The 23,376-nt window shown below is 32.9% G+C and overlaps 1 protein-coding gene across 1 annotated transcript in view; it reads right to left on the reverse strand.

The window, feature by feature from the left end:
* Window positions 1-2,264: 2,264 nt before the first annotated feature.
* LOC132751244 (C-type mannose receptor 2-like) overlaps window positions 2,265-23,376 on the reverse strand; it is a gene marked incomplete at its 5' end in the record, with an annotated part of 35,728 nt that continues 14,616 nt past the window's right edge. The window contains 2 exons of the mRNA XM_060741404.1: window positions 2,265-2,509; window positions 6,400-6,487. Of these exons, the coding sequence (XP_060597387.1) occupies window positions 2,331-2,509; window positions 6,400-6,487 (267 nt within the window). The remainder of the gene's footprint in view (window positions 2,510-6,399; window positions 6,488-23,376) is intronic.

A 23,376-nucleotide genomic window follows, 5' to 3' on the forward strand; every position in this document is an offset into this window, starting at 1 on the left:
TTGGGTTACTCAGTCTATGAAGTGGACGCACTTCCGCCTTGGCTAACAGTTCACCCCGGTAGGATTGAAAATGTTATAAAAAAAAACATGGTAGATAGAAATCAGATTCCGCATCTGACGGTTTAGTCCATTATAATTTAGAAAAAAGACTTTTTAAGTTTCTTAATATTAGGATCTTAATACTAAAATACTTCTTTGCACTCGATCAGTTACGCACTGCATTCTGTAAACGTCAAACGTTTTGTTTTCTTTTACCAATTACCTAATTAAGAAATACATTATTTTCGGACAAGCGTAGCGAGAAGAAAATGTACACGTGTGTTGACTATATAATTTTGTTCTTTTTTTAATTCGAGTAATAAAATAATCGTTAACAAAAGATATCATGAAAACGAAAGTGATATAGCGTTTATCTGATATTCTCCTGCGCATCGGTCCGCTATCTCTCAAGAAGTAACATGAGTGTGATGCGCTGCGAAGTTGAGAAACTGGTCTCAATCAAATGTAACGATATTTATCATTTAAATTGAGTGAAATCAAACATATATTAGACAGTCCAAATGTCTAACAGGCATATCGTACATATTCACTTGTGATATTTTCTGTGGTTTTGAAAAAAGGTTTATCATACCATTTCTTACCTAATTGTAAAGCTTGTAACTTATTTAATTGGCTGATATGTCTTATATTCTTATTACATGTTAGTGTAAGGTCTAATTAAAGCTTTCCATGTTTTTCTTTTTTTTTATAGTGTAGTGTATTTGAGCCGAGCGGTTAATTTTTATACATTGACTCTAACCTCAGACCATAGATATGAGATTTACCTATATCTCAGGGCATGAAGATATATGAAGCAATTTTCCTTGATCCACTTAGCTGTTGATTTGTTTAAAATAAAATATATTAAAAATTTTCCTTAAGCTATCTGGCTTATTGATTTTGACAAATACTTAGGACAATGATTCAGCTTATAAACAAATTATCTTTAAACAAATTAAATCTAAATCAAACTATCGGACGCCACAAGTTTTATATTTATCCTTCCTGAAACTTTATAATATAATACACTGTGGTACTGTTTATTAACTGTTACATAAGTCTCAATTCCGTCTCAATATTTTGCTCGTATAGATACCACGACCCGTAACACATAGAAAAATGTCTTCGAGTATGTAGTGAGGCTCAGGTCTGATGCCTTTCTGAGATAGATTTACAACTAAGAACCACACGAGCATATCTTAGACAGTGGGTTTTCTTTAAGTAAGGATGATACTTAATTAGCAAGCTATAAGTATTTTCACTGTAGAAGGATTCCCTATATTATGTCTCTCTCTGTTAATAAATCCAATACCTTTTAATAATTACTACTTCTATTTATATTTCGATCTTCACATTCCGGCCTCCTACAACAAAGCTGATTTTTTATATGTGTGTATTTGCATTTATTTATACTCGCCACCGATTGCTCTTATGGGCAAGTCCTCCAGAAGAGTATTAGTCATATATTTTTTGAAGATAGTGCAAGATACAGAAAGATGCCCCAATTTCAGAAACTTCTCCTGGTTCTTTTACGTGCTAAATGTTTCAGCATTCATACACAGGACCTGATTGAAAGTCTTATCAGAAAAACTGATTAGAAAATTTAGATGGCCAGTCCGGATATCGAACTTACAATGTCGAGATTACAAGTCTCGCGCTCAGACCGATTGAGCTATGCGGGCTGGCTGATTTTCTGAGCTCGATTTGCCGTATTTATGTACTGTTTCGCAATATCTCTTACCTCGGTAATAATTCGAACATTTCCATAGATAATAATATTTTCGTACCTTAATCAATTCCTCTAACTAAATTAAACATATCATTTATACAAACTTTCAACTAGTATTGCAATTTAATCGTTATACATCATTTATATGGAGACTATTCGTTGCCAAAAATCCAGCATTTGAAACCTGACAATGCATCCTGCGGTTCTACTTAACAGATTAGTAAAAATCAAATTGTCGATCCGAGAGTTACATACTGCACTGGTATTAAGCGTTTTGATTATCTCGATTTGATAAAATAGAAGCTGTTTATGTGCAACTTAGATCAATTGCATACTGTATTATATATATATTCCGGTCTGTACCGGCAGCCGGTGTAAAATTCTTATAGTCTTTTCCTTAACCTTGATTGCGATTGATTCAAATTACATAAGCTACACCTTAAAAGACTGTTTACATAAATGATATTTAAATTTAATATTTTTTTCTTACTTGTAAGAGAACGTTCACAAAAAAAGCTTATTTCATTACTGCAGAGGTTGTCATTCCATTTTTTATTGGCTTTCATTTCAACACAATTTTCGTCTGCAATTCTTGCGCCATCGTCTGTAAATCTTGCGCCATTATTCGGTTCATTTGTTCTCCAATTTGTATATGTGGCAAGTTGTTGCGAGTCGTCCCATTTGAATGTATTTTCGTTTCAGCATCACCCAATCCGATCCAAGCTTCTTCGGTTTCATGTCCTTAAAATTGTTTAAAAGAACATAACACGTTCTGTTATACATTTATATCTTATGTAACAGATGTGACAGAATAAATAAACTGATTGAATTTATTGATAAAGGCACATTATGCCTCAGAAATAAACACATTTTACTTTTTAGAAAGAGCAAATATGATTTTATATATCTTATATAAAATAATGATTTAAGAGAATGTAAAATGCTCGTTACCTGAAGTAAGAAGCGATTAATGTGACATTTATTGTCATAAATGGAGCAAAATGTAAACAAATGAGAGAAATAAGAATTCCTAAATAATGTCCAAAACGACAAAATTGAAAGTGTTACAGGCGGCTCGGTTTAATTGAGCATGTTCGTGAAAGGTACTGTCATGTGCAAACTATCGTCCGCGCCCCTAGCACTGGCTTAAGCAGAATTCTCATTTGAAAATAGAATGCAAAACTTATGAACAGAAGTGTTCATACAGCGGTTATCATGAAACCTTCAATGTGACATTTCCGTGCCATTCTATGAAAAGCGGCGTACGGTAATATTAAAGGGGAAAGCAATGGGCTGAACTAAACGAAATGGAATTTTGAAAGGGAGTCAGAGGTTATGAAGCCTGCCAATCAAAGATAAGACGTCAAAAGAATAGTTAAAGAACAGGCGACATATTCTGAGGCTGATTCAGCATTATGCAAGTAGGAATATTGGTACAACCCAATCGAAAAATACCACAACACATAAATAATGTCGTGTTGAACGATCTTTATGGATCGAAAATATAAAATCGCTAATTTAATGTACGGGGCGACTTTTGGTCTAAACCCGGTACAGAATTAGACCAAACCCGTTGTAGTCTAGAAAGTAGTTCTTAAAAGTTTGAAGCTCTAGTTAGATTTGTCATAATTAAAGGATTATTCTTCACATTTTATTGAAATAATACTGAAATTTAAATTTTGTTTAAAGCAGTTAATACATTGATAAATTTTATTTTTCCACCTTGTGTTTAGCAATTTACTAGATATATAGCTTATTTTTTTTTAGATTTATATAGCAAATAGTAGTTGTTAGAGAAATGCATCTTAAATTATGGATAAATGGATGAGCCTTGCATTGCAAGGAATTGGGGAGTGGTGTTTTCCGACTGGTTACATTGGTAAAAAAAGTAATTGGCAAGCTCATTCCAGAAGTCTTAGGGGCCCAAGAAGCACCGGTCATGGGATTCGAACAAGCACCATAGTAGCCTATTGCTTATATGGACCACACATTTTATGCACTGATGTTTCAGCAAAGTATTGATGCTGTAATAATCAGATTGTAAATATTCACTATTGTCTTGTATTTCAATGAAGCAGAACTGACAATTGAACAGAACAAATATGATTTACATGTTGGAAAAAGGTATTTTCAGTGTAGTGAAACTTGATGTTTTGCTGTGTTGCAGAATGTATTTGCTAATATATGCACAACAGAGATTTTCTAGCCATTAAACAGTGTAGTTTATGGATAATTGGCTCATTTAGAACAACAAAGTTGATGTTATTGTTGTTGTTGTAGCTGCTATAGCAGTTTGATGAGATTAGGTTTATAATGTCTATTATACATTCTATTTTCATGCAGGAATGCACATAACATTTAAGCCCTCCTATGTGAATTAAGCCATTGATTGATTAAGACATTCTTTCCTTTCTTTTTTAGATATCAGAATTACAGCATAAATGCCTCTTTTAATTTCCTTCGAAATGTACTAGTGTTGCATATTTTTTCAGACCATGCTGTTATTAAAGCCGAAGTTTGAGTGCAGGACCTTACCTTATACTGGGTAAGATCTATGGAAGAACACCATCAGCTCAGTTTGGCAGCAGCTTTGTCAGGACACGTTGAGTAGGTTATGACTTATATCTAGTTTGAAACTTCAGCTATTGACGGTAACGACTCCCAATGCTCAGGCAATATTTCGATGTATATCAGGAGAAAATTTCTCTAATTTTGATTATATTAAGACTTCTCAATGATTTAAAGTGGGAGACAGTATGTGCAATCATTTTTAAGCCTTATTTGTATGTGTGTTGGCTAATCTTACTTTGTCAGAAGACATAGCCCATGGTGATATGGTAACCTCTTTGCTAACCTTAAGATTACCTCTGTTTCTCTTTATTGATGTCTTAAACAGACAGTGTAGAGTATATATCTTGGTTCTTTTCCATGGTATAATGGTAAAAACCATAATCAGTAAGTTTTATTACAATATTGAAAGAAAACTTTATGTAAAGAACACATTTAATTGTGATTTCTTGTATTTTAACCCAAAATGTCATGCTCTCACGACCCATTTAAAGAAATGGAGTTTATATTACAATTTTAAAGCAATAAGGGCTTATTCTTTCATAAAAATAACTATTTGACATTAGCCGGTAACATTAAACTTTATTCGACAGAATCAAAATATATGACAGAATGTTTAATATTAATATTTGTGTAAAATTCTTTTGGCCGAGGCTGATTTTTCGTATGAAGGTTCATATTTAAGAAATTGAACTGCATTAATGTTATTTGTCAAACCTATATGATTGTACTAATATAACACTTAATTACTAAGAAATGAGCATAAATTTTGCTCAACTTAAATTTTGGATTTATTTAGGTCTCAACCCTGTACGGAATTCGACCCAAGTGGCCCAATTTAAGTCATCTCTAGTTAGATTGGTCATAACTAAAGTGTAATTATTGCATGTGTAGTTTTTGTGTGTAATATAAGGACTTTCAAAGTTTGTTTTAGTGTAATCTCCAGGAACTAATTTGTTTGCGAAAGGATGAAAGATGTACTACCCTCCAGCAGTAAGGAGTTTTTTAAGTGGTGAATTTTAACAGTGTTACATCATCAGAATGAAGATTTCAAAAAAAAGTAGATGGCTAACCTATTATATTTTGGGACTCATTTGACTAAGATAGTATTGATGTTTAAAGTTGAAGACAGTATATAATTCATCAAGAACAATGGAATCCAGAATTAACCCTAAATGTGACTGATTTACTATAGAACAAAGCATACGAAAATTCACCAGACCGAGACCTTTTTACAACCTTCACTAGGCACAAACAACGCTGATGCGGCGGTAGAATATGGAAAATAAGACTCCCTAGAGAAAGTCCAAAACGGAAAAAAATTAAAAATGTTGTAGGTTCGGTTTGTTTGAGCCTGTTCATGAACGGTACTATCAAGTGTAAATTACCAATAGTATTTTACTTCCATACAAAATACTTATTTAATTGTACTTATAGCAAAAAAAAAACAACAGATGTAAAAAGATGGTTCCAGTAATTATAGCCAATGAGTAGAATTTTGGATACAGTAATAGTACACAAAAATTAAAATATGAAAAACAAGATCAACAAGGAAAGGCGGCGTTCAATGAACGCAACCCCCACACGACCCAGCAACAAGAACCAATGGCAAGGAGCCCAGGCGGACCCCAAAAAGCTTTTGAAAAAAAAACATTAAAAGCATTTCTGAGGCATAATGGGTAAGGTCAGGTATGACAATTATCCAGTTTTAAAATTAAATCTAATTTTCCTTATTGTATACTGAAGTTTTATATCGAAATTTTGATTAAAATACTAAAAGTAAATAAAGAAAAGACACCACGTAGCGGTGCCGATGCTTTCTAAAGTTAAACTTACCGGAAAATGTAAAAGGGTTGTATGTAAAAGAATTCATTTAAATAGTTCATCAAAGTAATAAGCTTACCATAGAATCATCACAAAAATATTAAGTAAGCAAAATTTCTTGACTTACATTTTAGAAGTCATGTGTTCACAACTTTTTAAATGAAATTGTTCGCACTAGAGTTATGTAGATATCTTTTCTTTATTATTTATAATATCTGAGTTATGAGTTATCATCTCACCTTCGTTACTCCTCAATGTGTACAGATAGTCGTTGACGGCTTCGCTATCGATTTGCACAAGAGTTCCACCCTCTAGGGCACATTTGCTCTAGAAAATAAATAATTGAAAAAATTTCCCTTAATAAATTTTGAGGTAAGTATCATTAAAAACGAAATATTATTTCCAGTATGTCGCACTCACAAAACCGTCATGTTAAACATATTAAAAGCAACAAGAACTTTACATGCACACTACAAACAATTGCCTGGCTTGTTTACGAGGGACGGTCAGAAAATATCCACATGCAGCTATATACACATATTATATATTGGTGAAAACTACATTTATTCGCCAATAACGTGGTCAGTTTATTTTCAATGTTAGTTGTGTATACACAGTATTTTGCCCTCTGATTTATGATAGGTGTTTCGTCTAATATGGACTCTTTGTTAGAGAAACAACGCTCTGTAATAAACTTTCTGGTTGCAGAAGGTGAAAAGCCCTGCCACATCTTTAAGATGCTTAAAAAAAGATTTTCTGATAACTTGTGGGTGCGCATGCGTGAAAATGGTGGTCAGAAAATTTTAAATTGGGAGAAAAATATAGATAAACTGGAATTATTATGTTGATGATGGACTAAAATTGTGATTTTTATTGTCAATAAACAAAAGAGTACGTGGATTTATACTATGTGTAGGATTTAAATGGGTAAAAAGTCAGAGAAGAAGAATGCTTGACGTTCAAGTTCACAAAAGAGATCTGTTTCGCAAATATCACCAAACCAACTGAGCGAAACTCACGAGGTAAAAAGATTTGCTAAGTGCGAAGTTTCACCCAATACTAAAATGTCTCAACAGGGATATGTACAACAACTAATGAACGCTAATACACATCAGGCAAATATTAACTGTAGTCCCCAAAATTTAAACATGAAACAATGGGTATATGCAACGAACAATAGCCCGGGGATGAACAGTAGTCTACAAAATCAGTCGTATCACGAGCCTTCACATTATTCGTTCACAACACCTGCTCAAACAACCAATACACAATACACCAGTACCCCCTAGTTATAACCAAAATGATAATGGATAAGCTGGGAATCAATGGATCAACGGTTGAGAAAATTAGACAATATTGAAAACACGGGTGACGCGTATTGACGAAAAAGTTGGGTCTTTGGATAGACGAATATAGAAGTAGCTTGGAATCCGATTTGAATGAGTCAATCGGCGCAAGGGTTAAATGAAAAGAAGCAAGTCGTAATTATCGATTCACAAATTTTGTTGACAACTCTTAAACCAAAAACAAGAACCAAATTGACAAAAACGATAACGAAGAAGGGGGCAAAATCCAAAATGGCAAAGTGTTGTTGTAAAACTATATGAAACTCTAACCAATAACGAAATCAGCGCCTTTAAATGATGAAGGGGTCGATTTGGCAAGCAAGGTCAATGGAGAACAATTTGCTTTTCTTCGGATTCCCGGAGAAAATCACAATTGAAGAGCGAAGGTTAGAAAATTGTTCGCAAATTATAGAGTTTTTTTAAAACAAAGCTTCAAATTTAACAATGTCGCCAGAAACCCATTAAACTTGAGTTAGAAACACATCGCCAGGCAAAAAAAAGCAGGGCCCAAAAAAAAAACCTATAGTTTCGAAGTTCAAAATTCTATCCCGGGCAAAAATTTTTCCTTTTTAAAACCCTGTATGCAAAAAAGGGTTTAAAAACTAAAAGGTCAAATGCCAGTTTCCCAAGGCTTTTACCCCGGGAAAAACCCCCGCCGCGAATTCCCGGGAAATTTAAAGAAAGCCAAAACGCGAAGGCCCTTTTGCGAAACCTTTTTATATTCCGCATTGTCAAAAAAGGGACGACGATCAAACACAAGGGTAAAGAAAAAGCTGTAAAAACCCGAAAGGAACCAAATCTAGGAAATAACGAAAAGTGAAAAAAGTTTTTCCCACAAAGGAATAAAACAAGGCTTGTGTAAAAAAATTAAAAGAAAGAGGAATTTTTTAATTTTTATATCGAATTATTTAAAATCTTTAACTTTTTTGAAACAAAGGAAAAATTTTAGTATTTCAAATATAAGCATAAATGGGTACACTACCTTTAACTGTCCGAGGCCGAAAACCAATAAAAAAGCGAAACGTTATAGTGGCGGATTAATAACCTATGTAAGAGATTCACTTAACTGTAATATCGATCAGGTTAAAATTAATCGTAACGGGATAATGTGGATTAAACTTAAGTGCATCCAAGCAAACGAGGAGAAAGATCTTTACATATGCGCGTGCTACATCCCGCCTGAAGAGTCGTCAGTATACAGAAATAACCAGTCTTGTCTGTTTGATTACGATTTTTTTCGATGCATTAAGCGATGACATAAATACTATATAGTGCATTAGGGGAAGTATTTTTTGTGCGGTGACTTTAATAGTCGTACAGGGGATGCGTTAGACTTTGTCGAAAATATTAACCTTGATAGATTTCTAGACTTGCCACAATTTTATTTCGTCCCAAAACCAACGGAAATCTAAAGACACAGTTATAAATTCCTTCGGACATAAGCTAATTAGCATGTGTAAAGAGCATGACTTATTAATTGCTAACGGACGGTTAGAAAAGGGAGACTTTACATACCACTGTGTAAACAGGAATAGACCTGGTGCAAGTGTTGTTGACTATTTAATTACAAAATATAATAATTTCGAATATATATCAGACATGTCTGTTTTAGACATGACCGAGTTCTCGGATCATTGTCCAATTTCATTTAAAATTGTCTGTCAAAATAATGTACATAAACCATGATGCAAAATACGAAATATGATAAATTGTTTTGGGGATTCTACTAGATCACGTGACTTATTAGATGTATTAGAATCTAAGAGATCTATGTTTGTTAAAAAAACTAACGATATATTAAACAACCAAGGTGATTTAGATTCAAACATAACAGGTTTTTCAGAAATTATGTATGAGTGCTCTTTTTCTGTATTTGGAAAAACAGTGTCAGTGAAAAATAATGTCAAAAAGCGAAAAAATCCCGGTTTGATGACGCATGTAGAAACTGCAAAAGCTAGATTTTTTTATGAAAAACGAAAATTTAACCAAAACCCTTGTATAGAGAATAGAATGTCATTTTTAGAGAGTAGAAGGCATTTTTGTAATATTAAAACGTAGGACTAAATTTAAAAATTTCAATAAGGAGAAACAAAGCTTATTTGAATTGAGTCAGAAATCACCAAAACAATTCTGGAGGAAAATTAATAGGTATAGGAGCACTAAAAAGTACAAATAGTAATCATATCGATGAAGCTCAGTTTTTCTGCATATTTTGCTGATATTTTAAATAAGCCAGCACATGATGATGCAATGTTAAATGACTTATCCCATGATAATTTTCTAAATATTGTAAATAGATGTTTTAAGATAAAAACCTTCGCCTGAAAATAAGATTTGTAATTGCCCATTTCCTCGTTATCTCGAAATAAGGGCCTGGTCATTAAAATTTGGTAATTTCAAATTTTTTCAAATTTATGCCAAAAAATTTAAACACTCCATTTTAAATACAATTTTTTTAAAAAAAAATATTTTAGTGAAGGTTTATCCTTTAATTGGGCAAAGGGCCCTCCTCCCTTCTATTAATAAAAAAAGGGGTAAAAGTGATCCCAATAATTTCGAGGAAATTTTACTTATAAATACCCTGGCTTAAAATATTTTTTTTATGTTTAAGAAATCGATTTTGACAAAATGGTGGGGAAAAAACATCAGTTTTTAATGAATGCAATTTCCCGGAATTTTTGTTGCAACAGAAGCACGGTAGATTGCGTTTATATTCTGCATAGCTTAATTCAAAAATTGCTGTCAGAAAATAAATCTCTTTATTGTGCTTTTATTGATTACGAAAAAAGCATTCGATACGGTTGTTCGAGATGCACTGTGGTACAAGTTATTTGAAATTGGTGTTAGCAGCAAAATGGTGAATATGTTAAAGGCTATTTATTACAGAGTCTCAGCTTGTGTTAAGACACATACAAACTTAATCTGATTTTTTTGATGTTTCGTTTGGATTAAAGCAAGGGGAACCACTCTCGCCCATACTTTTTATATTGTTTTTCGTGAATGATGTTACCGTAAACCTTGATTTTAATGCGCTGTCAGAAGCAGATTTAAATTATCTGAATATTTATATGTTACTATTTGCAGACGATATGGTGGTATTTACTACAAAATGCACAAAGTCTCCAAGCGCAGCTAGATAGTTTATACGTATATTCTGTTAAATGGAGTCTGAAAATAAATGTTAAGAAAACAAATATTTGTGTATTTAGAAAAAGAAAAAAAAAATGATAATAATTGGTTTATTAATGGTGAGAAAATAATAGTTGTAGAAACATTTTGTTACCTTGGAGTTAACTTTAAGTATAATGGGTCTATGAATGATGCAATGAAATCTTTATCAGAGCACGCATTAAAAGCTGTAAACAGCCTGTATTCAATCTTCTCAAGAATAAAGTTTGATGTTAAGACTAAACTGTTGCTCTTTGACAGGATGGTAGAACCAATACTACTATATTGTGCTGAAGTCTTTGGTATTTACAATACAGATGTTCTAGATAGAATTCAAATGAAGTTCTGTAAAAAGATTCTAGGTGTTAAAATGTTTACACAAAATATGGCTGTACTTGGAGAATTGGGAAGATATCCGATATCTATCTTATGTAAAGAGAGAGTTTTGAACTATTGGGTGAAATTAAACAGAAATAAAGTTCGCTTATTTATAACATTTTTCAACTGCAATATCAAGAAACATACAATCAAAATTGCATATTATGGGCAAAACATGTTAAATCTCTTCTAGATTCTCTCGGGTACGGCTATATTTGGTACAATTTCAACGACGATATTTCTATGAGTATCTTAAAATGCAGATTAAGAGATCAGTTTAAACAAGAATGGAGTGGTTCTATTCGTAGTATGTCCAAACTTGATTATTATGTAAAATTTAAGAAAGAATTTGGTTATGAAAAATATCTTGATTTTATTGAAAATGACTATTTGAGAAAACTATTTACATGTTTCAGATTATCAGCGCACTCGCTAGCTATCGAAACTGGGAGATATATAGGAACTGATAGAATAAATAGAATTTGTAGATATTGCAATTGTAATGTCATTGAGTCAGAGTACCACTTTCTTATGACCTGCCAAAAATATTCAAATATTCGTACCAATTAACATGCCACATATTTCGTGGCCAAATCTTAATTTGTTCAACCGTATGATGGTTCAAATAAAAAGAAAACTGTATTGAATATGTGTAAATATCTTAAAGAAGCATATACTGTTAGAAACGATGTCTTAATAAATGTACACTTTTTCTGATCACTATGAATATATATGTATATGTGTTGATAAATATTGTTTCATATAAAATTGCTTTATATGTTTGTATATATGATCAATATTTGAAGTATTTTTTCTGTTCATTAGCCAAAGGCAAGTTTTTGTCGATATTTGCTAATAAAAGTTGTTGTTGTTGTTGTTGTTATGATAGGTGTTTCGTCTAATATGGACTCTTTGTTAGAGAAACAACGCTCTGTAATAAACTTTCTGGTTGCAGAAGGTGAAAAGCCCTGCCACATCTTTAAGATGCTTAAAAAAATATTTTCTGATAACTGTGTATCACGTTCAACCTTCTACAACTGGGTTTCTCAGTTTCGTGAAAGCAGAACAAATGTTTGTGACAGGCCTAGGACTGGGCGGCCGGCTGAGGCGGTGACGACAACAATGGTAGCAAATGTTAAGCTTTTGTCAACAAAAATCGTCGAGTAACTTTGGAGGAGGTAGCCAACAAGTTTAGCATCGGTAAGGCATCGCACACAAAATTTTACACGAACACCTAGGCATGAGTAAGATAAGTGCCAGGTGGGTGCCTTAACAGCTGTCCGCAGATCAAAGGCAACCAGAGTAACCAATGCAAAAGAACATTTAAGTCGTTTTAATCGTGAAGGAGATAAGTGTTGAACCGCATTATCACTGGAGATGAGATGTGGGTTCATTATTCCGAACCTGAGACAAAAGCTCAGTCAAAGCAGTGGAAACGAGCTGGTTCCCCACCTCCTAAAACGTTTAGGTGTATCCTTCGTCTGGCACAGTCATGCTTGTTGCCTTTAGGGATTCACGAGGAATGATACTTACTCATTTCATGCCAAAAGGTCAAACTGTCACCGCCAAGTACTATTCGGAAGTAATTCTGAGAAAAAAATCTCAGAGAAAAGCTGAAGCAAATGCGTCACAGGTTAGCACAGAAAAATGTCCTCCTTCTTCACGATAACGCCCCCTCCCATACCGCCGCAGCTACAGAAAGAGGTTTGTTGTCTCACCCTCCTTATGCTAGCCCAGACCTCACTCCCTGTGACTTTTATTTGTTTCCAGAACTGAACAAATTTCTTGCTGTAAAGAAATATAAGACCAGGGCGGCTTTGATATCTGCTGTTACACAGTACCTAAAACATAGGTCTACGTCATGGTTCACAACGGGCAAATGTTAAAGCTTTTGTCAACAAAAATCGTCGAGTAACTTTGGAGGAAGTAGCCAACAAGTTTAGCATCGGTAAGGCATCGGCACACAAGATTTTACACGATCACCAAAGCATGAGTAAGATAAGTGCCAGGTGGGTGCCTAAACAGCTGTCCGCAGATCAAAAGGCAACCAGAGTAACCAATGCAAAAGAACATTTAAGTTCGTTTTAATCGTGAAGGAGATAAGTGTTGAACCGCATTATCACTGGAGATGAGATGTGGGTTCATTATTCCGAACCTGAGACAAAAGCTCAGTCAAGCAGTGGAAACGAGCTGTGTTCCCCACCTCCTAAAACGTTTTAGGTGTATCCTTCGTCTGGCAAAGTCATGCTTGTTGCCTTTAGGGATTCACGAGGAATGATACTTACTCATTTCATGCCAAAAAGGTCAAACTGTCACCGCCAAGTACTATTCGGAAGTAATTCTGAAAAATCTCAGAAAAAAGCTGAAGCAAAATGCGTCACAGGTTAGCACAGAAAAATGGTCCTCCTTCTTCACGATAACGCCCCTCCCATACGCGCCGCAGCTACAGAAGAGTTGTTGTCTCACCCTCCATATAGCCCAGACCTCACTCCCTGTGACTTTTATTTTGTTTCCAGAACTGAACAAATTTCTTGCTGTAAAGAAATATAAGACCAGGGCGGCTTTGATATCTGCTGTTACACAGTACCTAAAACATAGGTCTACGTCATGGTTCACAACGGGAATACAAAAGCTCCCACGAAGATGGCAAAAGTGCGTAGACGTAGGTGGAGAATATTTTGAAAAAGAGTAGAAAGATTTTTTGTTAAATATTGAATGGTTTTCGAGAACGAGTCAAAATTCCGGATATTTTCCCTCGTACCTCCTTACAGACAATATTGTGTATGCCAACACACTAAAATTTAAAAACATTCTATGATCATCATTGTTTAAAATATTTAATAAATAATAACAGAAATTTATTGAAATTTATAAATTCTTACTATATATGTCTTATTTGAATAAAAGAATAAAAAATATGTATATATAATGACAAGGTGTATGAATAAATTCAATTATTTAATTTTACCCATGAAATATGGTGCTATATCAGTCAAATATATTTCATATTTTTTAAAAATAAATATGAAATATAAATATGAAAGTGGGCGGAGTCAAAACTCATATTTATTTTAAGGGACTTCTTTCGCCGTTTTGTTTGAAAAATCTGATGAATAACAAAACAGCTTTTTTCATGAATTTTGTTTTGAAAACTATCTAGCATGATAGAAAAAATGGTCTAACTAAGAAAATTAATCCGAACACCAATATCTTTAATTCAGTAATTAACGCTGTACAGACGTTTAAAAGAGTTGTTTACATGACGTCACAATTGTAGCGCCAAACAGCGCGTGCTTACGCATAAATTACTGCGCGCTGTACAATTGCAGTTGGTAGCAAGCAAGGGGATTGTTACCATTTTTTCTTTTGATAATGAAATTAAATAAAAAAGGTTATTTTTTTCGTTTTTCGTGAAATATGGTATATATTTCCACTCAACATGATAAAATGCCACATATTTTCACTCGCCGTACCGGCTCGTGAAAATATGTGGCATTTTATCATGTTTCGTGAAAATATATTCCATATTTCACGCAAACGAAAAAATATCCTCTTAATATTTGAATAAATCTGCTGAGCAACAATGCTTTTGATAACATATTTTAACAAATGACAAAGTTCATTTACAATAGAATTGTTAGATTATAAAGTTACATAGTAACGCGTACATTATAACTTTCATAATTATAACATACATGACTTTTTAAATATATCAAAGTTATGTATAAAATATCTGTAACTATAACTATAAAAAGATATAAAAAGTATGTTAATAAGCTATCAGTTTCAATTAAATAATTCAAATTATTTATCTGGAATTTCAAGATTCCCCTCCACTCAATTAACAAGAAATTTTTAAAATTTTTGAGTGCAAGATAAGAACAGAAGACTCACTATTTATACTGTATACCCAAAATATGTTGTCAGACTGTCACCTGTAATGTTTATCAACTGAGTATTTGGTCAGAGGAATGAAATGTACATAACAATTGATTAATTTATATCATTTTTAGTCTGGCAACACTCTTACCATCTTACGTAACTAAACGTTACTTAACTTATAGTATTATCAGCTGCCTTTTATTTGATTTGTAAATTGTCCAGTCTTGTTAGAAAGCTAAGTGTATGTAATGACAAATAAGACTTGAAGTAACATTATACATACAATTAAATATGATTTCACAACATTAAAATATGATTCTACAAGCTTGTTCTTGTGTATTATCTCTGTGACAACTTCCCCTCATTTGAAGAAATAATGCTCCTGCATGTTAGAATAATAAGTATATACATAATGTTTAAGAGAAAAGAAAAATATTGTCATATTAAAGTAAAATAAAATAGTTTATAATGAATATATTATGTACATAAAAGAACACAGTAAAACACAGTAATACAGTCAGAATTTCTGATAGATTCTTATAATATTTCATTATTTACAGTTCCTAGATTACACATCTAATTGTTTTATGTCTTGTTGTGTGTTACCGTTTGTAGTATCCGTCTGTTGCAGTTGCCATCTTTTTGATAAGTATGTTGCGTTGCATTTGTCAGCATAAATGTGTTGCAGCATCCAGTGGAACATGATGGTTTACCGACCCAAATGAGATTTTGGCAGTTTGAACTTGAGTAAAATGACCTGAGGGAGTGGACAGTGTTGTGACAATGGAGAATTTATGTGAGAAGTTTTGGGGATAGTATTGGACTGCTTTTATCTTCTAACTTAGGGGCATGAGGCTTAATTCTGAAATTCATTTCATAAGGCACACCAATGTTGTGGTGCAAATCCCAGGATTGTAAGAAACTTTATTCTGGATTTCTCAGAAGTCGCTTAAAAAGGAAGGCTGATTATGGGTTTAAATATACAGTGAAACTTCTGAATTCCGGAACTTCTAAAATCCGGAAACTTCTGAAATCCGAACAATATTTAGGTTATATCAATTAAAATTTACTTCGAAAATCCGGAAATTAAAGAAGATGTAAAGAAATATTATACTTGTAATTGAAAAACCATCAAAATGTCAGTATCATCCAATTAACAGTACCCATCAATCCTGACACCTATTAGATTAACAACCTGTCAAGCATAACACTTGTTTTAAGTGTGTAAATGAAGAATTTGAGAAAAATAATGTGATGAAATGAATAAAAATATAGGTAAATAGCAGGTACTACATGTATGTGAAATATACTAAAGGATAGATTGTGATTACTAACAATATGCTATTGTATTAGCAAATTCAATTAGAGGTGATAATTAAATTTAAAATGGTAAAAGTCCAATAATTTTGCTTTTTTTAAAATTTAACCAGCTTCATATAGTTTTCATCATGTCTTACTATAAAACAGTTGATGTTAATAATTGTACTTGTTCAGATAATTCCAAACTTCTGAATTCCGAAAACTTCCAAATTACGAACTTTTTGGCTAGTCCCACAGGTGTTCGGTTTTTAGAAGTTACACTGTATAAAGTTTGGAAGTTTGACATTGGATGGGAAGGTTGTTTGAATTTCAAATGGGTTTCACTGAATTTCAAGTTTAGAAATTAGTCCAATTGTGAGTGTTTATGCTGGAAATTTACCATTAGATGTAAACTGCAAGACCTGACATAAATTGGTAGTTTGATAATAGGATATATAGCACATTGTTTGCCATTTGATAATTCAAGGTAAAGTTTAGGTTCATATGCCTATATACAATATACAAGAGGACAGCTATAGCTATAGCAAGAAATGCATAGGTATCAAACTGCGTAAAATTTATGTGAAAATCATTTAACGTAAAGATGGTGTAGTTGTGGTTGACTGTTTCTATATAGTGAAATCAGGGAAGACTCGTTGATGATGCAGGAGAGGCTGCTTTATTAAAAGCAGTGATGCTATTAATTTGGTATGTTTGCGATATATGCATACGACTGCTGTTAATGATCCTAGTGACAGGATAATTGCTGATATTGATAGTACAAGGTTTGTGTGGTCTTGTTATGTTTGAGTATTGCTGTTTAGCATTGCTTCTGCTAGATTTTGATAAATAAATTCATCTTCTTTAGCGACAGCAACTATTTTTCAAGGTTCATTTCAGATTTTTCATCTTTAGCTGTTAGTGACTGAAATGTAATTTGTGATTATACAATTTGAAGGGTTCTGAAAATGTGCTTTTCGCTTGAATTACATTTGTTTCTCGGTCACTAAAGAAGTGTTGAAGAAGTGAAAAATTTACAGGGTGATGTGTGGTTATTTCAACTTTCTTACTACAGCCATGGCTTTGTTTTGGCAAGTAGAGATTATTGGTCTCTACTGTGCAAACACATAGTATTTGTAAAATGCAGAATTGACATGACTTGATAGTTTCTGTTGTTTTATCACATTTAAGTCGAATGTTAGAATTTTTACTGCCAAGATGTGTGTTGCATTTAATTGCCTGAAAGATGGTTTGATTAAATTGAGTCCAAATTTAAAGTTGCAGTTTCGCATGATAGAGGACGAATTGCCCAAGGAAATAGACCAAGGACATGTTTAATGGATATGTTTGTGTAGCTAAAAATTTTCACGACATTTAATGTATTTTTCATTGTGTTCACAAGATGACAAACTATTTGCTTGCAGATTGTATAATATGCTTCTGACAAAGCAAGGTATTTTGGAAGATTTTATACAAATCTAACATGTAACGAGGCCGGTGCTGGGGGCGTGAGGGATGTTGCACTTATTCATTATCCGTCATGTGCGGGCTTAATCAAACCGAGTCTGCAATGCTTATGTTATTTTGTTGTGATTAATGTTTCCGAGGGATCACTTTGTTTCCAGAATTTTGTACTTCACAACAGCAGGTGTCAAGTGCCGTGTGGCAGCCGTAAAAAGTTGCCCCGTACTTCACTTCAGTGTTGTTATATTTTCTGGTCCTTCGGGATCATTGATACCAACACTATAAAGTGTTGAGAAATGAGTACCGCTCAGGCCGGTGCTGGGGGCGTGAGGGATGTTGCACTTATTCATTATCCCTTATGTGCGGGCTCAATCAAACCGAGTCTGCAATTCTTATGTTATTTTGTTGTGATTAATGCTTCCGAGGGATTACTTTGTTTCCAGAATTTTGATAAACTGGCAATGGATAGCTCAGTATTTAAAATAATGTATCAGTACAATCCATGCTACAATATATCAAAGATATTCTTTCATTATTCAATCCAATAAAAATGATATATACTAAACAGGATATGTCCTGCAAATAGCAAAAGTATAATAAGGACGAGAAATAACCTATAAGGATCAGAATGTTTTTCATGAGTTTAACTTATTAGTTATATTAATACATTTTGATGTTTGATAAACATTTACTTTTTTGTGCCTATACTGATAAGTATTGAGTGTAGTTTATTTGACTCTATTTTATTGCCACATTCGTGTTATTTGTGCCGTGTGGCGGCTGTAAAAAGTCTCCCCGTACACTTATCCAATGATGTTATATTTTCGATCCTTGAAGATCGTTCAGCATGACATTGTTGTCGTGAATGCATGTTATATTGTACTTTTTGTTTCTTCTATTTGGCCATTTTTCAACTTGGGTGGTTCCAGTATTCCTACTTGAATATTGTATAATCACCCTAAGGAGATGTTGCCTGCTTCTTAAATTTGTCTTTTGACGTCTTGTCTTTGATACGCAGGCTTCATAACCTCAGATCCCCTTACAAATTCCATTTTATTAAGTTCCGTCCATTCCTTTCTCGTTTAGGGCACATGTTTTCTTTTATTTGGGGACAATAAGCTGCTTTACACGGAATGGCACTACTGTGTCACATTGAAGGTTCAATGATAACCGCCGTATGAACACATCTTCGGATGTTTCTAAATTCAAAATTTCACTATTTTCGTGTTAAATATTGAATTAAACCGGTGCTAGGGAGCGTGGACGGTAAATTGCACTTTCCAATACCGTCCATGATTAGGCTCAATCAAACCGAGCCTGCAACATTTTCAATTATGTTGTGTTGGGCTTTCTTTAGGGGTTCTGTTTTACTCTATTTTCGTCTTGTCAAGTAAAGTTACTGACAGCTTACTTCTAAGAGATACATAAATTAACATGGCCTTTTTTTGAATAAGTGATGCGACAGGCTTAAAGTTTGCTTTTATATAAACCTTGGACTGTAATAACATTAATAGTAGAACTTCACCTTTTTGTTTGTTTATTTACTTTTAAGTATTTTTCCCTTATACTTTCATATAAATACACATACTATATTTTCTTTTGTTTTTGTTAAGTACTTATACCTATTATTTTTCCTAGCTTTTCTTTTACTAGTATACCTAACCTTTGAGCTGTAAAATATACCATAGAGTGGTAATAAAACATTTTAGTTTTAAATAATTATTTTAACGATTTCATCATGATTCAATTCCGTTTGATTTGACTCTTGATACTGTATATTTGAAGGTGACTGTTTGTTATCTGCAATTGGTTCCTGTAAATTCTCTGTATGCTGAATGAGTGAGGCTGTGGTTTACTGTAACCATTTAACCTACTTGCATTAATAAGACTTTTTTTCACTTCCCTCAATTTTTATCAAGCAGTTTATATGTATTGTTTGGTCCTATTTCTATGATCTCATATGGAGCTTTGTATTTTAGTGTAAGCTTCTTTGATAGCCCCGTTTCTGTTTGCTCAATTTTAAGCATGACTTCTTGACCTAGTCTATTACTAATTTGCTTAGCAGTGTTGTCATGGCGCTCTTTTTGTTTGACTTGAGCTGCTAGCCTATTGCTTTTAACTGTTAAATGCAACTGAGCAATGAAGTTCATCATATACTCAACATTTGAGGGTAATTAAACATGGTTAATAATCATAATGAATGGCTGCAAATATATTTTAATTTTGCACTTGAGCTGTTCTGCCTTTATTTAGAATTTATGGTGCAAATTCTTGCACTGATTGTAACGGCCTTGTTTCATTAAAAAGAGGTCAGCAAGAGCATGTGGGCGTATTAATTGATTAGCAAAGCGTTTCAAAAATTGAGAATTACGTTCCACATAATTGGATTTAACAGAATCTCGCAGAGCCAAAATCCAGTCTGCTGCTGTGCCTTTTAAAAACTAAATGAAGAATTATGTAAGTTCAGGGTCCAAGTGTCGCATAAACCTTCCCAGGATCAAGCTTGTTTAATAACTCAATTTCAATAGTCGGCTCACTTTTTCTTCCTGTCTGTTCCTGCGGCATTACTTTTTATTCTGCTTGGATCCCTTCTGTCGAACTTCCTTGTTGACTAGAACGCAATGACGGTGTCCAATATTAATTCCTGTTGACTTTGATTGTGGCATGTGATCACCTATTCCACCAGCTTTCAAAGGGGTCTACGGTGTGATTCGGACCCTCTGGTTGACTCACTGGAGTTTGATTACAGTGTTCTGTCTTTCTACTTGAATTTAAAGATTCTTCTACATTCAATAAACAGTAAAACTGCTGAGCAACAATGCTTTTGATATCTTATTTTAACAAATGACAAAGTTTCTGTCCATAGAATTGTTAGACTATAAAGTTACATAAGAACACTTACGTTACTACTTTCATAATTATAACATACATGAATTCTTTTTAAATATATCAAAGATATGTATCAAATATCGTGTCACTATTGTTTAGCATATTTTGTGATTTGACTGTAACTATAAAAAGATTACAAAGGTATGATAATAAGCTATACGTTTCAATTAAATAATATAAATTATTTACCAGTAATTTAAAGATTCCTCTCCACTCACCAAACAAGTAACAGCATTTATGCTTCTAAAATGTGTGTGGGGAGATCAAAACAGAAGGCTCTCTATTTCTACTGTATACCCAAAATCTTGGCAGACGCGTTATGTTTATCAAGTATTTGGTCAGAAGAATGAAATGTACAAAAAATTGATTAATTTACATCATTTTCAGTCTGGCTTCACCCTTACCATCACAAGTATCTAAACATTACTTAACTTATAGTATAATCAATTGCCTTTTATTTGATTTGTAAATTGTCCTGTCTGGTTATAAAGCTAAGTGAATATACATGGTAAAGCTAAGTGTATATACGTGGTTAATAAGTGACATTATACATAACAATTTAATATGATTCCACAAAATAATAATATGATTCTACAAGCTTGTGCTAGTATATCATCTCTGTGACAGGAGTCACAATTTTCTATTTTTTATTTACAAAGAAACTGGGTCACAATTATCGATATTTTCTAAAACATATATATCTTAAACTGCAAAAGATGAAGTAAAAAGTAGAACATGGGGTCAAAAACTGTAACTCCGTTTATTGTTCCTGTCTTAGGTAAAATATGGCTAAGGATCTGTAACTTTTTTTCTTATAGGTATTTACTTTAGTATTTTAACAAGCATAATATGCATACATAGTAACATACGGAAAAATATGACAATTTTGAAAAAAAAATACTTATGTTCAATAAATGGTTAACAAGATATAACAGTTATAAGGAAATATCTGTTGTTCTTTCTTATATAAAATTATGTATTAATAATGTCGTCAGCATAATAAGTAATAAATGAGAAACTCATGAGATTGGGGTAAGCAATGACATAAATAAATGTGCAGATATTGAAACAACTAATGGCTTCTTCATTGTGTCACTCACAAAAATATTAAATTACATATAGATCACACGGTTATTTTATTTATTTTTCTATTTTTTCACATAATTATTTGTAAGATCTTAATATTAAATTTCGTTGGCTTAATTCTACAAACCCGTATGTCATTTTTTGTCATTTTTAGAAAATCGCATTTGAAAGTTTGAACTGCAATAACTTTTTAATGATAAACCGTATAAAGATAGAGTTTTCTGTGAATTAAGGAATCTGTATGATATACATATATACCAAATTGTATTACTGTGCATACAATTTTAAAGCTTAAATCTCTAATAAATTATTTCAATTTTTCATAATAAATAAGAAAACACATACATATTCTGATTCTCAAACCACATTCAGGAGATACTGGGTTATAAGCAACACATTCAGGTCATTTCTACACCATTAAAGCGACATACGGGGTTCTTAGTGAAACATTTGAAGCAAAATTGAATAAGTGTAATAATATTCGGCTAGAAACATAGCAACACTTCAAGTAAAAATATCATTAACTTCTCCTACTGTGTAAAATATTACATGTTTGTTTGGAATATATACAAAATCAATGCTACTATCAAATGATATTTACATCAATTTCTCAAAAGTATGCACTTGTTATCAACCGTTGGTATCCGACGATGCGCTTCTGCCACATACCTATGTTGCTATAATGTTTCGATTTTTGATTAAAAGTGTACATCAAGTAGATGCTTTTCGTGCTTTAGAAAACAGCGTTGAACCTGAAACAATTTGTCCTGATAGCATCTAGATGTAGACAAAGTGGTATTTTGTCTTCCATTCAAGAATATCTAATAACTATGACTTCATATCAAAATGCAAATACAAAAACGGGTTCAGCTATATAGCCGATGACTAGCCTTAGAAAAAATGTAAAAACTTGAATATAAGATACTTTAGGGAAACAATAAAAAATAGTACTCATAGAGGCCGTCCGAAATAGTATTCATCCGAATGAATGTAGTATTTACATATTTATCTATTCAAGACATCTACTATATAATTCAAAATTGTGCTAGAGCTATAAAAACTTAATCAATATACGAATATATCTTACAATCAGGTAATATACTATAATTATCTTTAAATAAATCACTAAAGGTTTTTGAAATATTTGGTTGTGATAAATTAGGCAGCCATTACAGATGTGTATTGTATCACACGGTACAAAATCAGAATGTTTGATTGGACAAGAAGTTATTGGAGTCAAGAATTAAAGTTTGATGTAAATAAGCGAGTTACGGGTTTGTGGAATTGGAAATAAACATATTTATGTTAGTTCTACAACTACTTTAGTATGTTCACTGTGAAGATCTCACTGAGACGAAAAAAAATGATATAAAAATCTCAATTTTGCCAAAAATCGAGTAACGGGGTTGTAGAATTAAGCCGACATAATGCTCATATCATATCTTTCATATTATATTATTATGGTGCCAGTCTGTAGAATGAAAAAAAGGGATTGTGGATGCATCCTATCTTGTGGACACATTTCTAGTTTTTTCAAGATACATTTCCTAACACATAGTATTAAAAAATGTTTAAACTTCTACAAAAATCTGGAAACTACAGTGATCCCTCGGAAGAATTAAATATATTTTACCCACAAAACATTCTATGTCGATGTTTTATAACTCTTACCAAGATTATGACCACTTGAATGGCCCAGCTCCA

This window comes from Ruditapes philippinarum, unplaced genomic scaffold, assembly GCF_026571515.1.
Source record: "Ruditapes philippinarum isolate M1 unplaced genomic scaffold, ASM2657151v2 ctg4142_1_1_1_1, whole genome shotgun sequence".
NCBI classification, from domain to species: Eukaryota; Metazoa; Mollusca; class Bivalvia; order Venerida; family Veneridae; genus Ruditapes; species Ruditapes philippinarum.